At 48.1% G+C, this 16,754-nt stretch overlaps 1 protein-coding gene across 4 annotated transcripts in view; it reads left to right on the top strand.

Annotated features, from left to right (window-relative positions):
* susd2 (sushi domain containing 2) overlaps positions 1-16,754 on the top strand; it is a 353,392-nt gene that overhangs the window by 313,432 nt on the left and 23,206 nt on the right. For all 4 annotated transcript variants that reach the window (XM_072497158.1, XM_072497185.1, XM_072497149.1 and 1 more), the window contains one exon: positions 2,054-2,150. In XM_072497158.1, the coding sequence (XP_072353259.1) occupies positions 2,054-2,150 (97 nt within the window). The remainder of the gene's footprint in view (positions 1-2,053; positions 2,151-16,754) is intronic.

The raw sequence follows: 16,754 nt of genomic DNA, 5'->3' as shown, positions 1-16,754 counted from the left end.
GCAGCAAGCACCCAGAGACAGCAATTTGATAATGACCAGATAATCTGTTTTGGTGATGTTGATTGAGAGGTAACTATTGGCCAGAACACCAGGAATGGCTCACCTCCTCTCCTTCAAAATGTTTTTTTTATTTGTCCATGGGATGTGGGAATCGCTGGGTGGACCAGCATTTATTGCCCATTCCTCAGGGCAATTCAGAGTCAACCACATTGCTGTGGATGTGGAGTCACATGTAGGCCAGACCAGGTAAGGATGGCAGATTTCCTTCCCTAAAGGACATTAGTGAACCAGATGGGTTTTTACGACAATCGACAATAGTTTCATGGTCACCTTTTCATTCTAGATTTTTTCATTGAATTCAGATTTTACCACCTGTCATGGCGGGATTCGAACCCGGGTCCCAGAGCGTGACTCTGGGTCTCTGGATTACTAGTCCAGCAACAATACCACTATGCCGCTGCCTCCCCTAGCGGCTCTTGCCCTTTCTTATAAGGCTGCAGCGGCTGGCCAGGTGTCAGTTCTTGGGTATCAGGAAGCATTTATTTTGCAGATGTGGAGGGCTAAGGTGAGGGAACTGGATTGGGATAGTTACACCACCTGCAGCTTGCACTTAAATAGAATGATTTGCGTAGGTTGGGGGTTCAGAAGGTCCATAAGGCAGCACCCAGTTCTCTGTGATGCTGGATACAATGGGCTCAGCCATAGCCATCCCCATGAGCAACATCACCTCCAGAGTCAACCCTGTCACCCTTCACTTCTGCGCTACTCTGTCCTTTTATACGTGATGCACGATCAATTGTACAAAGACTCAGGTTGAATACAGCTGTGGCTTTATTGCAGTAAGATGTGTGGCCTCCCACAGCAGCTGGCAAAATGGCTGCTGAATAGAGGACACGCATATTTATACCCCTCCTACTGGGTGGAGCTAGCAGGCAGGGGCTACCAGCGAACCTGTAGTATAGGTCCTAACTTACATCACCTAATACAGGTGTAACAGTGGTTTACCACAATACGTACCTTTCTTTTAAGAGAGAGGGAAGAATGTCAGTGGGTGGGTTGTAATGCATTTGGATGACGTGGCTGCCATGGCTGAATCCCGTAGGAATGTGTGAAAAGCAAGACGTGGGCATGAGTCTGGTAGCGTTGGAAGGTCTGTAAGAGTGAGGGGAAGCATCTGAATCTTAGGTATGAATCCTGGTTGCTGGTGATAGTTGGGTTAGTGCTGGGTCTGTAGTGGGTTGGGCAGAGTGAGGTTGGTGGGGCAGTGAGTTGGAGATGCCATGTCAACATGCGTTCACTGACCTTGTCCACCTGTGTTAGATCATTGAATCTCCTGGGGCACTGCTGCCAGATCCTCAGGCTCCGACTCCAGAAGTTTCCCTCTCTGGGGACCTGCTCCCACTCCCTTCTCAGAACCTCCTGGCACCTTGTAGAAACCTTGGGCAGAATTTTCTCATTTTTCTGCAGCGTGGCACAGCGGGTGGGAAAAGCAATTCGGAAGCTGCCAGCTCCGAGAATGGATTCCTTTGCCGTATTTTTAGCTTCTTAGTCAAAAGGAAAGTTAAGGGGCGGGTCCCAGGTCCCGCAGTGTCGCTCTGGCAGGGCAGACTCTGAATGAGCCTGTCCCATCAGCAACTTTGGTTTTCAATAGGACGCCCCGATTTTTAAAAAAAGCTCCTCCCCCATCCCCTGCATGCAACCTACCCCCCCCTGCCGACACCACTGCTGCATTTCCCCACGGAACTCCACCCTTCCCACCGCCACAGACCCCCCCCCACACACAGTCACCCCCCCATTCCACATGGAACTCCCACCCATGCAATCCCACCACCCCCTCACAGAACGTCTCCCTCGGACTGCCCGTACACTTGCCCCAAACTCATAAAAATGGAAAAGAGCCAACATTTTCCCTCCAAGTGTTCAGGCATAAATGAGCCATCTTGTTACCGGTACAAATCAGGGGGGAAAACACCACAATGTTTTGGCTAAGTGTTTGTTAACATTTTGAGGAGGCACAACTGGAGTAATTTTTAAATGTCTTTTTGTCTTACAGAGAACATTCTGGGCATTGTGCTGGGAACTCTACTCGCTGTGTTCTCCCTGGTTGTAATTGGAGTGATCTTATGCCTGAACGAAAAGCGTTTGAAAATGTGAGTTACGGTTCTGTGGTGCTCTTCACTGTTGCCATTTCTCAGCTCTTTGCTCCTTCGTTCCCTCAATTCTCCCCCCTACCTCTTCAGCCGAATGAGTAACTCATGCTGGGTTACTGATCAGCATGAGTCACTACCTGATCGTCAGTGCAGGAAGAGATCTAGGTGCCATTAAATGCCGCCTGATTGCTCGACCACCTCAGCTACCCCACCACGGCATCCGGACCCCCCCCCCCCAACGTATCTGTTAGGGGGTCCTCAAGCCCCCCCCCCCCCCACCCCTCTCTTAAGGGCAGGGCACCCTGAGGCCTGATCCCTGGTATCGGAAACCTGGCACCCTGGCAGCGCCCCTGCCAGCATGGCAATGACAACTAGACACCCTGGCAGTAGCACTGCCAGGATTCCAGGCTGGCAGTGCCAAGGTGCCCGGGTGGCAGCAGGATTGCCAGGAGACCACCCCACCCAGAGCCTGACCACCCGGGTCCTCCGATGGCCTGGGAGACCTCCCCAGGTGCCGTTACACCTGGTCCACAACCAGTGTTAAACAACACCATGGCGAGGTTTCCCAGGCACGGGTGTTTGTTCCCAGTCCTCGGGATAATCGGGCGCAGACATATTTAAATGAATCATTGTTAATCTGGATCTCGCCCAGCGAGAGCATGATCCCGATTGTGACGTCTCGCGTGATCCCGTTAGATCTTGCGAGGCATTCCGAGCATTGCAAATCTTGTGAGAGGCCTCTTGCGAGATTTAACGACCTTGTCACGTCACGGAGTTGGGTGAGACATGGCCGTTTGATCGGGTGCAATATGGTCTGTGGAATCAAAGCAGGTCAGTGGGATTAAGTGACAGATAATCCATGAATGACAGAATAGTCTCGAGGAGCTGAACAGCCTATCATCTACTATGGAGTACAAGCAACTGGAGAGTGATGCAAAGATGTCTGCTTGATACCTTCGTTGACTCTCTTGCTCTTACTCAGAGGGTGCTTTAACATCTCCAGTTTTACTTTTCCTTATTCTTTTGTGGGATGCGGCACCTCGGTAACAAGACCATCTTTAATTAATCCTGAACTGCTTGGCTTGCTGGGTCGTTTCAGAGGGTAGTTAAGAGTCCACCACATTGTGGCTGAGATTAGCTGCCAGGAAAGATTGAGCCTGAGGCCTCCCTGGCCTCTAAAGCCTAGCAATTCACTGAGCAGTGTAGATACCAATGGAGCCACCAAGGGAGCTGTTTACCTCTTATTTAATGAAAGAATTGAGAAAGCAGAGCTGCCTGTAATGTCCGCCAATGTGATACCAATAAGTTGTTGAACCCTTGGTGATCCGCTACAATTTTCCTGCATAATTTATATGTTTACAAAATGCTTCAATTATTAATTGATATTTTACTGCACTTGAAAGAAGTAAAACAAGCCCCTATCACAATTAGTTCTCGTTATTTTTCTGTGAAACCGGCATCAGAAGAATTCATACTCCAATTAGTTAAACTACTATCCGCATATCTGCATTCACCTTGAAGAGAAAGTCTAGCTGGAAGAAGATACAAAAAGCATTTTTTTGATAATTACTTGAACTGCTCTCCTGGTGTAAAGGGGCAAAGTCATGGAAAAGTCAAGTCTGAACCTTTCCCCCTCATGGCTACAGAAACCACACATTTCAGAAAGGGTCAGCGGGGAGTGGGACACCACTCTGAATTTTTTTAAAGCTATGCTTTTCCTTGGGCACTGTGCGTGGCCACCACTGGCTGAGATGACCTACTTTTGGCGGAAATAAGGGATAGATGTTTTCCTTTTTGTGCTTGGGACATGAAGTCATCAACCTCAATGGGACACAGACAGGGGAAACTGGATATGGCGGACCACATGGCTAATGGAGTCCACCAGCCTTTCATATTTTGAACATTGACTTGACTGAAACGAACAGGACTTCAGAGTGACTCAGTTATTAGCTGCGCAATTGTCGTGCTCAATTATCCAGCATCCATTCCATCAAAGGGAAGAACACCAAACTGAAAAACACCAAACTTACCCGGTATCGATTCCCGGCTTGGGTCACTGTCTTTGCGAAGTCTGCATGTTCTCCCGTGTCTGCGTGGATTTCCTCCGGGTATTCCGGTTTCCTTCCACAAGTCCCGAAAGACGTGATTTTTAGGTGAATTGTACATTCTCCCTCAGTGTTTGGATATTTTGCTTTTATCATAATCTTCACAATCTCTGTTTCTGCGTCTTTTTCAATGTTTGTTTCTTTACTTCTGTCTGTTCCTGAATCCTCAGATTGAAAGTAAGTTGACAGCTTTCACTGCAGCCTCTTTATTACTTGCGTATGAGAGATAAATCTAATTACTAATCATGGAATCACAGAATGATACGGCACAGCTGGAGGCCATTTGGTCCATCGTGCCAGCTGTGCTGACTCTTTCCAAGAGCTGTACTGTTAGTCCCATTCCTTTGCTCTTCTCCAGTAGCCCTGCAATTTATTTTATTTTCAAGTACTTAGCTAACTTTTCAAAGTAACTATTGAATCTGCCTCCAACACTCTTTCAGGAAATCAATTCCAGATCACACAACACTGCAGAAAAAAATGGTTTTCCTCTTGTATCTGGTTTTTCGAATTATAATAAATTCCCAATCTGTTAATGCCCCCTAATCTGTCGATACCTCTGCATATTACCTCCGACAGCTCCCCAATCTGTTGGTGTATTAGTCCCTGTTAAGAACCCCACTGAGGTTAGAAGTGAAGGTATCCCAAAACCCAGAAGGGTAACTTGCAACGTCGGTTCTTAATTGTTTATTTTGCAGTTTGGTATAATGTGAGGAAAGATATGCAAACCAGTGAGGAAAAGTCCAGTCTTCCTGTAGTCATTCATATAAAAGAATATTTATTAAATTGTAAAAAATGCATAACAAAACAAAGGTACACTTAATGACAATAATGGCCACACACACTTTAATTAACCCCATTCCACATCTATCTGCAATCCTAAACTCCGAGAAAGTCCCTTTTCCCAAAACAACATCCCATTAGGTTTATCTCTATGAGCCAAATCCAGCAGATAATTACCATACATGAGTTGTATCTTTATTTTGGAAAGCCTTTCTTCTGATTTAGCGTTGACCTTGAGATTCTCAAACAACAGCTTCTATCGTAGAATCCTGCATTCGGGAGAATTTCTATTTCCTGATTGTCATGGCTATGAGCTTACTTGCTCATCAGCTGTCCTTTTCCTGCAGCACAGAGCTAACCCTAACTGATATATCTGTTATCCTTTTTGAGCTTATCCTATCTAAACAACACATTCCTAGAAGTCTTTTAGCATGTAAGTGCGACATGCATTCTTATGTCTCCATTTTGAACTTCTATCTTCTATAGTTTTATCATCTACAGTTCTATCCTCTATTGTTCTCCATTTCGTTTCAGTAAAATATATTTGTAATGCTGCAAAGCTAATTCGCACCATCCCCTTGCCCGCCCCCCTCCCCGAGGCAACTAAGCCCTTACCAGTTCCCTTTCATCCAATTCTTTTATCTTTATTTCATCCAAGCTTCTTGGCACTCCCACACAGCTCTCATCCCCGGCCAACCCTCATTTATAGTCAGATTACTCCATGTCATGAAGGTATTGTTGCTTTTTCAATTTTGCATGGGATAGTCGGTGCAGGAATCGTCCCACTATAACACTCAATATTTAACCTCCAAGGGGTGATATGTGAACTTTGAGTCAAGTGTTCTAGATTTTAAATAAGCAGCTTCAAAATCTTGAAACTAGAACCAATTTTCCTCTTCACGGTTTCCAGTCACACAGAAGAGGACTGCATCAAGTTTTCAACCCTGCTACATCGTCCAGGCATCTCCTGGGCCTCTCTTAATGGGTCTTTCATGACCTGTTCTTACAGGCTCTGTGTTCCTGTTAATAAGGTAGGAGGAGGCATCCCTGGATTTCCAGTCTCACATCTTTATGCCCCCCCCCCTCAACTCCCCACCAGAAAGTTGTCATGGGATCTGAACCAGTATTATCCCCAGACCAAGGAATCTAGGAGTAACCTTATCTGCCTGCATGTTCCTTCCAATGGCCAACAACATGCTTATACCCCAGTTTCTGCACCTCATTCTTAGCACAAGCCCCTACCTTGAGCTAGAGGTTCACCAAAGAATCACCAATGATCTTGGGGAGGGAAGGTAAGTGTTCTGTTCCCTTTATGGGTGCATTGGTCTGTCTGAGGCCTGCCATGTTTGCTAGTATCACTAGTGTTCCTTCCAGGACACCACTAACACTAACCATGACACCATGACATACAGTCCCCGGGTTGTTGTTGCTTGGGATGTCTCTTTCATAGTCGTGGTGTTGGAGGAGAGCCCCCCCCCCCCAAGGTTTAGCAGGCTATTTTGGGTAAAAAGTGCCTAATTTTGAGGTTCCGGGAGGAGAGTCATCTTTTGTGCGTCTGCTCAGCACATCCCCAGCACCGATACTCAATGACTGAGCCTCCACAACTCTCTGGGGTAGAGAATTCCAAAGATTCACAACCCTCTGAGTGAAGAAATTCCTCCTCACCTCAGTCTGTCCCTTATTCTGAGGCTATGCCCTGGTTTTGATGCCTAGCCAGGGGAAATACCCTCCACGCATCTATCTTGTCGAGCCCTGTATGTTTGAATGAGCTCACCTGTCATTCATCTAAACTCCAGAGAATAAAGGGCTGGTCTATTTAATCTTTCCTTGTAGGATAATCCCTCCATCCCAGGAGTGAGTTTGGCAAACCTAAATGGCAGTGAGCAAACATAAAACCCCACTTTGAGTCATTCACAACAGGGAAGACCCTACTGTTTGATTCCTGGTTGGTGCTGAGGAAACTGGGGCCTAATTTTCAAACAGTCGCAGATTTGGGACCCAGTGGGGTTGCTGTTCCATAGGTGATTTCAGAATCCTGACCCTTCTGGGACAGCTTTGAATTTTCAATGGGAAAGCAGGGGAAGGGAATAGGGAATGCCCATCCATTAATGACTCATTAAGCTCCTTAATGAGCTTGCTACGGGGCCTGTGCATTTATGGTTGCAATCCTTAATCTTTAATTTAGAGAACCCAAACACTCTGGTGCCTATTAGTACACAACTGTTGGGTTCATTGCAGGATCATCAGAAACTTTCCCTTCATTCAAATAAAGCTGACCTTTATTGGATCTCCTTGCGCAGTTTGCAATGTTTGACCTTCATTTAGCTTTATTGACACCTTTTATCGCCACTGTTGCTGCCTTCCCTCAAAGGAGCTGTCTACTTCAATTGGCCATGGCTACCGTCTGCCTTACTGGGGCCACGTAGGCAGCTCCCACATGCTCCCCCATTAGGCTTTTTGAATTAATAAAGAGCATCACAAGAGTGATGCAGGTTGGGAAGGGGGTCAGGACCTGGAATTCATCCAGGTGTCAGTTCTTAACCCTACATTGGAATTCTGACCCTGGTCCCAGTTGAAACTAGTGGTAGAAGTTTCATTGACCCTGGTCTAGGGCAGTTGAGATATCTTCCAGTGTTTCCATTGCTTAGCATTGCCCAAGAACCTCAGACAAAGAGTACACTTGTGTGGACAGCGAGTGGGGTCAAGCACCAGGCTTGGCTATGATGGCCATTAAAAATAACCTGTCCATGGGCTCCTTCAGATTCCCACCACAGGAATGGTCATGGTGGAGACATACTGCTGACACTGACAGACAGTTGAATCAGCAATAAATAAGTGCTCTAACAAAAAAATCCTCCCAGACTTTCAAACTAAATGACAAATGAATGTTCCATTGTAAGGCCACTGTAACAATTTTGATATTCGATAGGCACAGATGTAAAACAGCTTGATAAAAGGATTGCACTGTGTGACCTGTGTTGCAAACAGACTCCCTGGCAGGAACGAGCTTTCAATTGTTGACTAAACCCACATCCAGGTGTACTGAATATCCTTTAATCCAAAGAGATGAGTGAGTGCGTAAACTTCTGTCCCTCAGAATGGGAAACGTCACCCCTGTTGCAGAAAAACAGAATCTCTCCAATGTGCATCTCCACTTCCAATGATCTCAGAATGAGAAGGGAAAAAGGACATATTCTGGGTCCTGGTGCCAGACATCTAGACCCTGGACTCTTGGTAGTATTCGGGCAAAAGCAAGTTGAATTCTTCTAAAACCTTTTGGCAGGTGTCCGAGTATCTCTGACTCCTTTTATACAGTAGAGCTGGTTCAAGAGGATGAAAGTAATAATACACTGAGGTGTTGTAGACGTGTGCAAACTATACAGTGAGTTAGCGGTGTGGGGAGATTTATGCACACATAACAAGAGGGTACATCAAAGTTAAACACAGACAGCAAAGGTAGTTTAGCCTACCTTGGAAGAGGACACTAAACTAAGTTCCCAATGGTTCAGATGGATACTAATAGATGCAGTGATGCTTTCCAAAGAGCAACAGCTAGCTCTCTTGGTTACCATTGGCGTGACATTCCGAACTGAAATAACACAGTCAAGGTACAGGTTAACTGTATTGTTCCTGTGTAAATAGGCCGATCAGTTTGTCTAATGTGACTTTCACTGTCCCTATAAAGTTTGCTAAGGCAGTACAGAAAGAAAACATCCCTTTTCCATTCTCTTTCTCTTTCCTCATCCATCTCAAACCAGTGTTCAAATGTATCTTCAATAACCCCAATTTTTGAGGATAGAGATTGGTCATCGTTCTGCCCAATTTTCAGATGGAAGGCAGAGCCAATAATGACCATGTCTGTGGTAGTGCAGCCCCTTTAAGGGGGGAACGATCCTGGTGGCTGATGTGACCAGCTTGGGACCAATTGCGCACAAATCCTGGCCAAAGCATGTAAGTGTGGGGTCCTGGGAGCAGGGGCCAGGCAGTGTGGACGCTGGAGCTGGAGTGCTAAGACCAATCCTGTTGTGTTCTGTACCTGTAAATATACCAACCTTTGTGTTTCATTAATAAACCCCTTTGTTACGACTGGAAGCCCCCAGAGTGTTGTTTCGAGCCACCACAATGGCGATGATGTAAAAGGTTTAATCACAGCCAGCAGTACTTAGGATTCGAGGAGGGAAGGAAGGAGCATTTGGCAAAAAAAAGAAAGACCAACAAGAGCCAGGAACCGTCAACTGTGATACCCAAAACATGAGTGAAAATGCCTAATATCGGTAAACTAGACTCGTTTGACCAAGGAAATTGAAAATTAGAGCCAGTACATCGAACAGTTCTGCTATTTCTTCACCATGAATGAGATCACAGGGAAAGACAAGCAGAAGGTGATACTTCTGACAGTTTGTGGCCCCAAACTTCTAATTTGTTAAGGAACCTCAAACTCCAACTCAAAGTTAGTCACGTTGGTCAAGCAACATTTTAACCCAGCCCCTCGATCATCCTCCAGCAGTACAAATTCAATTCTGCTGTCAGGGACCCTGAAGAGTCCATCTCAGTCTTCATAGCCAGGCTACGCTAGCTTGCTGAGCATTGCGAGTTCGGGACCGCGCTTAGCAACATGCTGTGCGACCGATTAGTTTGTGGAATCCATAATCTCAACATCCAAAGGAAGCTCCTGGCTGAAACTACCATCACGTTAGAAAAAATGTTTGAGATGGCTCAGGAAATGCAGCCCGCCGAAAAAGGCATCACTGAGCTCCAAAGTGCAGCCGAAGGGGATGTCAATCAAGTATGGAGTGATGTGGGCGCGACAAGATCAACAGGCATAGCAGAGAACTAATCACGGTCCTCGGGACTGGACCAGAGCCAAAGGACCAGAAAGAAAAGGGGTCGTTAACCTAAGGCAGAGATGGACTGCTATCGATGTCCCCAAGAGACTTGCCATTGTCGTGAGTTTGAGTGTTTCTGTTGTAATTGTAGAGGTCATATTCAAGAATGTTGCCACGTAAGGCAGAGTGCACCAATACAAAAAAAAAACAGTAGCAGCAGCAGTCCACAGCACCAAGTGGAGAGGAGCTCTGAGGAGGAGCACGACATGTGCCATCTGAATGTAGTCCAGGTAAACAGGACATCCACATTGAAATCATCCTTATTGTGAATGATTAACCCTTGAAAATGGAAGTCAACACCAAGGCCTCTGTGAAGCAGCTCAAACTTTAAATATGAGCAGCACCACGGCCATGCTGTCAACATACATTGGTGTGGAGATGCCGGCGTTGGACTGGGGTGAGCACAGTAAAAAGTCTTACAACACCAGGTTAAAGTCCAACAGGTTTGTTTCAAATCACTAGCTTTCGGAGCGCTGCTCCTTCCTCAGGTGAATGGAAAGGTAGCTTCCAGAAACATTTATATAGACAAAGTCAAAGATGCAAGACAATGCTTTGAATGCGAGTATTTGCAGGTAATTAAGTTTTACAGAGCCAGAGAGAGGGGTAACCCCAGGTTAAAGAGGTGTGAATTGTCTCAAACCAGGACAGTTGGTAGGATTTCGCAAGCCGAGGCCAGATGGTGGGGGATGAATGTAATGCGACATGAATCCAAGGTCCCGGTTGAGGCAGTACTCATGTGTGAGGAACTTGGCTATAGGTTTCTGCTCTGTGATTCTGCATTGTCGCGCGTCCTGAAGGCCGCCTTGGAGAACGCTTACCCGATGATCAGAGGCTGAATGCCCTCGACTGCTGAAGTGTTCCCCGACTGGAAGGGAACATTCCTGCCTGGCGATTGTCGCGCATTGTCCGTTTATCCGTTGTCGCAGCATCTGCATGGTCTCGCCAATGTACCATGCTTCGGGACATCCTTTCCTGCAGCGAATGAGATAGACAACGTTGGCTGAGTCGAACAAGTATGTACCGCGTTCCTGGTTGGTCGTGTTCTCATGTGTAATGGTGGTACCCATGTCGATGATCTGGCACGTCTTGCAGAGATTGCCATGGCAGGGTTGTGTGGTGTCGTGGTCGCTGTTCTGAAGGCTGGGTAGTTTGCTGCAAACAATGGTTTGTTTGAGGTTGCGCAGTTGTTTGAAGGCAAGTAGTGGGGATATGGGGATAACCTTGGCAAAATGTTTGTCTTCATCGATGACGTGTTGAAGGCTGCGAAGAAGATGTCGTAGTTTCTCCGCTCCGGGGAAGTACTGGACGACGAAGGGTACTCTGTCGGTTGTGTCCCGTGTTTCTCTTCTGAGGTGGTCGGTGCGCTTTTTGCTGTGGCGCGTTGGAACTGTCGATCGATGAGTCGAGCGCCATATCCCGTTCGTACAAGGGCACCTTTCAGCGTCTGTAGATGTCTGTTACGCTCCTCCTTGTCTGAGCAGATCCTGTATATACAGAGGGCTTGTCCACAGGGGATGACTTCTTTAATGTGTTTAGGGTGGAAACTGGAGAAGCGGAGCATCGTGAGGTTATCCGTGGGTTTGCGGTAAAGCGAAGTGCTGAGGTGACTGTCCTTGATGGAGACGAGTGTGTCCAAGAATGCAACCGATTTTGGAGAGTAGTCCATGGTGAGTCTGATGGTGGGATGGAACTTATTGATGTCATCGTGTCGTCGTTTCAGTGATTCTTCGCCGTGGGTCCAAAGGAAAAAAATGTCAGCGATGTATCTGGTGTATAACGTCGGTTGAAGGTCCTGTGCGGTGAGTAGGTCTTGTTCAAACTTGTGCATGAAGATGGTGCCATATTGAGGTGTGAATTTGGTCCCCATGGCTGTTCCGTGCGTCTGGATGAAGAACTTGTTGTCGAAGGTAAAGACGTTGTGATCCAGAATGAAGCGGATGAGTTGCAGAATTGCTTCTGGAGATTGGCAGTTGTCGGTGTTGAGTACTGAGGTTGCTGCAGCAATGCCGTCGTCATGGGGGATGCTGATGTAGAGTGCCGAGACGTCCATTGTGACGAGGAATGTTCCTGGTTCAACTGGTCCGTGGGTGCTGATCTTCTGTAAGAAGTCCGTCATATCGCGACAGAAGCTGGGCGTTACATGTACGATGGGTTTCAAGATGCCCTTGATGTAGCCAGAGAGGTTCTCACACAGGGTCCCATTACCTGATACGATAGGCTGGCCTGGTGTGTTGGCCTTGTGTATTTTCAGGAGGCAGTAGAGATCTCCAACGTGTGAAGTACGTGGAATGAGAGCATGTAGGGTGCTCTGAAGCTCTGGATCCAAGGTCTTGATTAGTCTGTTGAGTTGGCAGGTGTGTTCCTTGGTCGGATCTGCGGGTAACTGCCTGTAGTGTTCCTGGTTGTTGAATTGTCGGTATACTTTGCAGTAGTCTGTTCTGTTCAGTATGGTGATGGCCATTCCATTGTCTGCTGGTTTGATGACGATGTTGCGGTTGGTCTTGAGAGCGTGGATGGCATTGCGCTGTGCTGGGGTGATGTTCAGGGCTGTCTTGTGAATGCGACTGATGAATCTGGCATTGACGCGACTCCTGGCGGCTTGGGCATACATGTCGAGTCTCAGGAAGCGGCCTTCCGGAGGGGTCCAATTCAACTCTTTCCTCTTAGGTGGCCGCACTGCAGATCTCTCGGTCTGCTGGTCTGGTTCATTGGTTGTCTCATTGGGTGCAAATGCTCGCATTCAAAGTATCATCTTGCATCTTTGACTTTGTCTATATAAATGTTTCTGGAAGCTACCTCTCCATTCACCTGAGGAAGGAGCAGTGCTCCGAAAGCTAGTGATTTGAAACAAACCTGTTGGACTTTAACCTGGTGTTGTAAGACTTCTTACTGAACTTACATTGGAGAAGCCTTGAAAATCCTTGGCACCACTAACTCACCAGTTTCTTATAAAGAGGAAGAGGCCTATCAGTCCCTAGTTGTCACAGAGGGGCACAGACCCAGCCTAATGGGAAGGCACTGGTAACAGAAAATCAAATATAACTGGCTGGAATTTAAAAAGATTTTCAACAGTGTCCTTCAAGATGCCCAGTGAAGAGACAAGGATGTTTTCCACAGCCAGCTACACCGGATCAAAGGTGCAAAGGTCAACATTTATATCAATCTAAATTTGACACCCTAGTTTTTTAGAGCCAGACCAATCACCTGGGCCCTGCATCATAAGGTCGAAACTGAGCTGAAGCGATCAGAAGAACTGGGCATAATTAGACCAGTTCAGTTCTCTTTGTGGGCCTTCCCCATAGTTCCCGACCTCTAGCAAATTGATAAGAATTTGTGGTGCTACAAATTAATAATCAATCAGGCATCCCAGGTGGATAGATATCTGATCCCCAAGATCGAAGGCCTCTACACCAAGCTGGCGGGAGGCCCTCCCTGCTCTAAATTAAATCTCAGCCATGCATACCTACAATTGAAATGGGACAAAGAGTCCCAGAGTTTCACCATGATAAATACCCATAAGGACCTATTTTGGTGCATGAGGCTACATTCTGGCATAGCGTCAGCCTGTTAGCTATTTTCCAGCGTACAATGAAAACCTCCTTCAAGGGATCCCTAAAGCGATGGTGTTTTAGTTACTGGGACTACCCCCCGAAGTACACCGTGTCTAGCCTGGAAGACATGCTACAAAGCTTCCGAGACACAGGTGTCAAACGTAAAAAATGTACACTCCAGGCCTCTTAAGTGACATATTTAGGATTCCATGTGCATGCAACCAGTCCATATCCCCTCAAGGAGAAAGTCAAGGCCATCCGAGAAGTTCCAGCATCAGAGGCGTCATTCTCCAACCCCCCGCCGGGTCGGAGAATGGCCGTTGGCCGCCGCTAATCCCGCCCCCGCCCCCGCCGAAGTCTCCGGTACCGGAGATTGGGCGGGAATCGGGCCGCGCCGACTGGCGGGCCCCCCAGTTCAATTCTCCGGCCCGGATGGACCGAAGTCCCGCCCAGAAATTGCCTGTCCCGCCGGCGTAAATCAAACCTGGTATTTACCGGCGGGACCAGGCGGCGTGGGCGGGCTCCGGGGTCCTGGGGGGGGGCACGGGGCGATCTGACCCCGGGGGGGTGCCCCCACGGTGGCCTGGCCCGCGATCGGGGCCCACCGATCCGCGGGCGGGCCTGTGCCGTGGGGGCACTCTTTCCCTTCCGCCTCCGCTACGGCCTCCACCATGGCGGAGGCGGAAGAGACTCTCCCCACTGCGCATGCGCCGGGAAACTGTCAGCGGCCGCTGACGCTCCCGCGCATGCGCCGCATTTCCGCGCCAGCTGGAGGGGCAACAAACGCCATTTCCGCCAGCTGGCGGGGCGGAAATCCCTCCGGCGTCGGCCTAGCCCCTCAATGTTGGGGCTCGGCCCCCAAAGATGCGGAGCATTCCGCACCTTTTGGGCCGGCGCGATGCCCGTCTGATTGGCGCCGTTTTTGGCGCCAGTCGGCGGACATCGCGCCGTTGGGGGAGAATTTCGCCCCAGATCTTTGTTCTCATGGTAAATTAAAATGGTAGGCTCATTCCGAATTTAGTCACAACATTGGCACCATTACACCAACCACTAAAGAAGCAACAACTGTGACAATGCAGGGAGCCACAAGAAAAAGCCTTTTACTTGGTAAAGCAAGCTTTTCAATCCTCAAACCTTTTATTGCACTTCAACCCTGGGAAACTAATTGTCCTCACATGCAATGCACCTCCTTATGGAATAGGGGCAGTACTATCCCACAAGATGGTGGATGATTCCAAGCGGCCCATCGTCTTTGCCTCAAGGACCCCTTGGAAAGGCAGCAAAACTATGGTCAAAGCGGGAAAGAAGGAGTAGCAGTGTCCCTAGTAGTTGCCTGAAACAAGTGCTTGGGCCCTCAAATATGCTAATGAAGTGTTTCACTCTTGTTTAAGCACCTCAGGCCTATACACTCAGTTTTTTGATGGTATACTTTTGGATAAATATACTTACGTAAATTCACCGTTAGGTAAGTGTGTTTGATGTCTCACCTCCGGCAAAGTGACAGCTGCCGAACGGAGCAGCTGTAAGAAAATCTCTGGCCATTACAGTGAACCTTCCTTGTCAGAAATGGTATTTTATCAAAGGTACTCCTGGTAAGACCAAGAAGGTGTATTTGTCCTTTGGCCGTTGCGATTCCAATTGAAAAGGAAATCAGGTGGGTTATGCAACAGGCTGCCCATGAATCAAGTTCTTCCTGCGGCCTAGTGGTCTGGGCCACTGAACTGACAAACCACAAACCTAGAGCAATGCTCTTGAGTCCCTGATTTGAATCCCACCATGGCAGGGGGTTTCATTAAAAAAAATCATTCAGGTTAGTGCTGCACCCAAGAAACATTTCCGTTAATCACATCACAGAGGTTAAAATAGGTAAATCACATCACAGAGTTGGTAGTGGCTGCATGGATGAATAAAAGGCAGTCAAATGGGTGTTACGAGTCTGGAACATTCTCCAAAATAAGTTCTAAAGTGTCTGTATGTTTCATGGTCTAGAATATAATTCCACCCAGCTAAACAATGTAGTCAGCATTGTATTGGCTGTAACTGAGTTCATAACACTCTTGCCTCAGAATTGCAGAAACATGGGCCTCGATTCTCCACCTTCTGCTGCTGGTAGTGGAGTCCCCGATGCGGTGGATAATCAGAAAATCGGGAATGTCGGCGGGCGCTGGACTGAACGCGTTGCTCCGACTGCCCACTGGCGGCAGGATCGAGGTTCACAGCACGTGCCAGCGGGAAGATGGAAATGAATGGAAACGGGTATTAATGACCTTCCATTCATTTAGCAGGCCCGGCATTCTATTCCCCGGCCCTCCATGACTCTCTCTCCCCTAGGCCAGGAATCATGTGGGCGGGGATCACTACAGGTCTCACCAAACGTCAACCTGACATGGTGGACCTCGCAGTGGCCCAAGGGGGTAACTCCTAAAGGGAGTTGCCCTCAAAATCCATCTGAGGGCTACTCTTTCCCCCCCCCCCCCCCCCCACCTGCCCACCCCTCCTTTACTAGACCCCCCCTGGAGATCCCAAAATGGGAGAATTCCCCCCAAGAGACCTCCTTAATGGGAAGAACCCCCCAGGGACCCGTTTAATAGGGAGACATCCTCCCACAGAGATCCCCTAGCTAGAGGGACCCCCATAGAGACCCCATAACTAAAGGACCCCCCCCCCCCCAAAAGGGACCCCCTAACTAGAGGGACCCCCCCCAAAAGGGACCCCCTAACTAGAGGGACCCCCTAACTAAAGGAATTCCCCCTTCCCGCAGAGATACTTGAATTAAAGGAGCCCACTACAGGGACCCCCTGACTAAAGGGAGCCCTCACCCCATAGACTCAACCCCCCTCCCCCCAAAAACAAGAGATCCATGTCTGGAAGCTAGAACGCAGTCCAGACAGGGGCAGTGAAAAATATTACAGCTGGAAACTTACCTGGAGGCTTCATGTGTCCATCGCTGGAAGGAGAACAGCTGTGACCTGTGTTCAAATGCCTCAGATCCATTAGCTGCAAGCCATTCATTTCTTACTCATGGTGGGCTGTGATTAACAGCTTCCACAAACCAGCTGGAGCCTTGACACACTCGTCTCCCTTCATGTCGTACTTGGAGGAAGGGGGTGGCACTCAGGTGGTGGGGGGCTGATGTGCGGGGGGGGGGGGGGGGGCAGGGGTGACTGGACGTGGCACTCTGCTACTGGTAACTCAATATTACGGCCTGATAGCGGGATTCCCTCAGGAATCCCTCGTATCCCTCGCCCTGCATAAATTTGCATGGCAAGGGATGCTGAATTG

Source organism: Scyliorhinus torazame, chromosome 1 (assembly GCF_047496885.1).
Source record: "Scyliorhinus torazame isolate Kashiwa2021f chromosome 1, sScyTor2.1, whole genome shotgun sequence".
In the NCBI taxonomy this organism is placed as follows: Eukaryota; Metazoa; Chordata; class Chondrichthyes; order Carcharhiniformes; family Scyliorhinidae; genus Scyliorhinus; species Scyliorhinus torazame.
The sequence above is the reverse complement of the archived record's forward strand: the minus strand, read 5'-3'. Positions and strand labels throughout refer to the sequence as shown.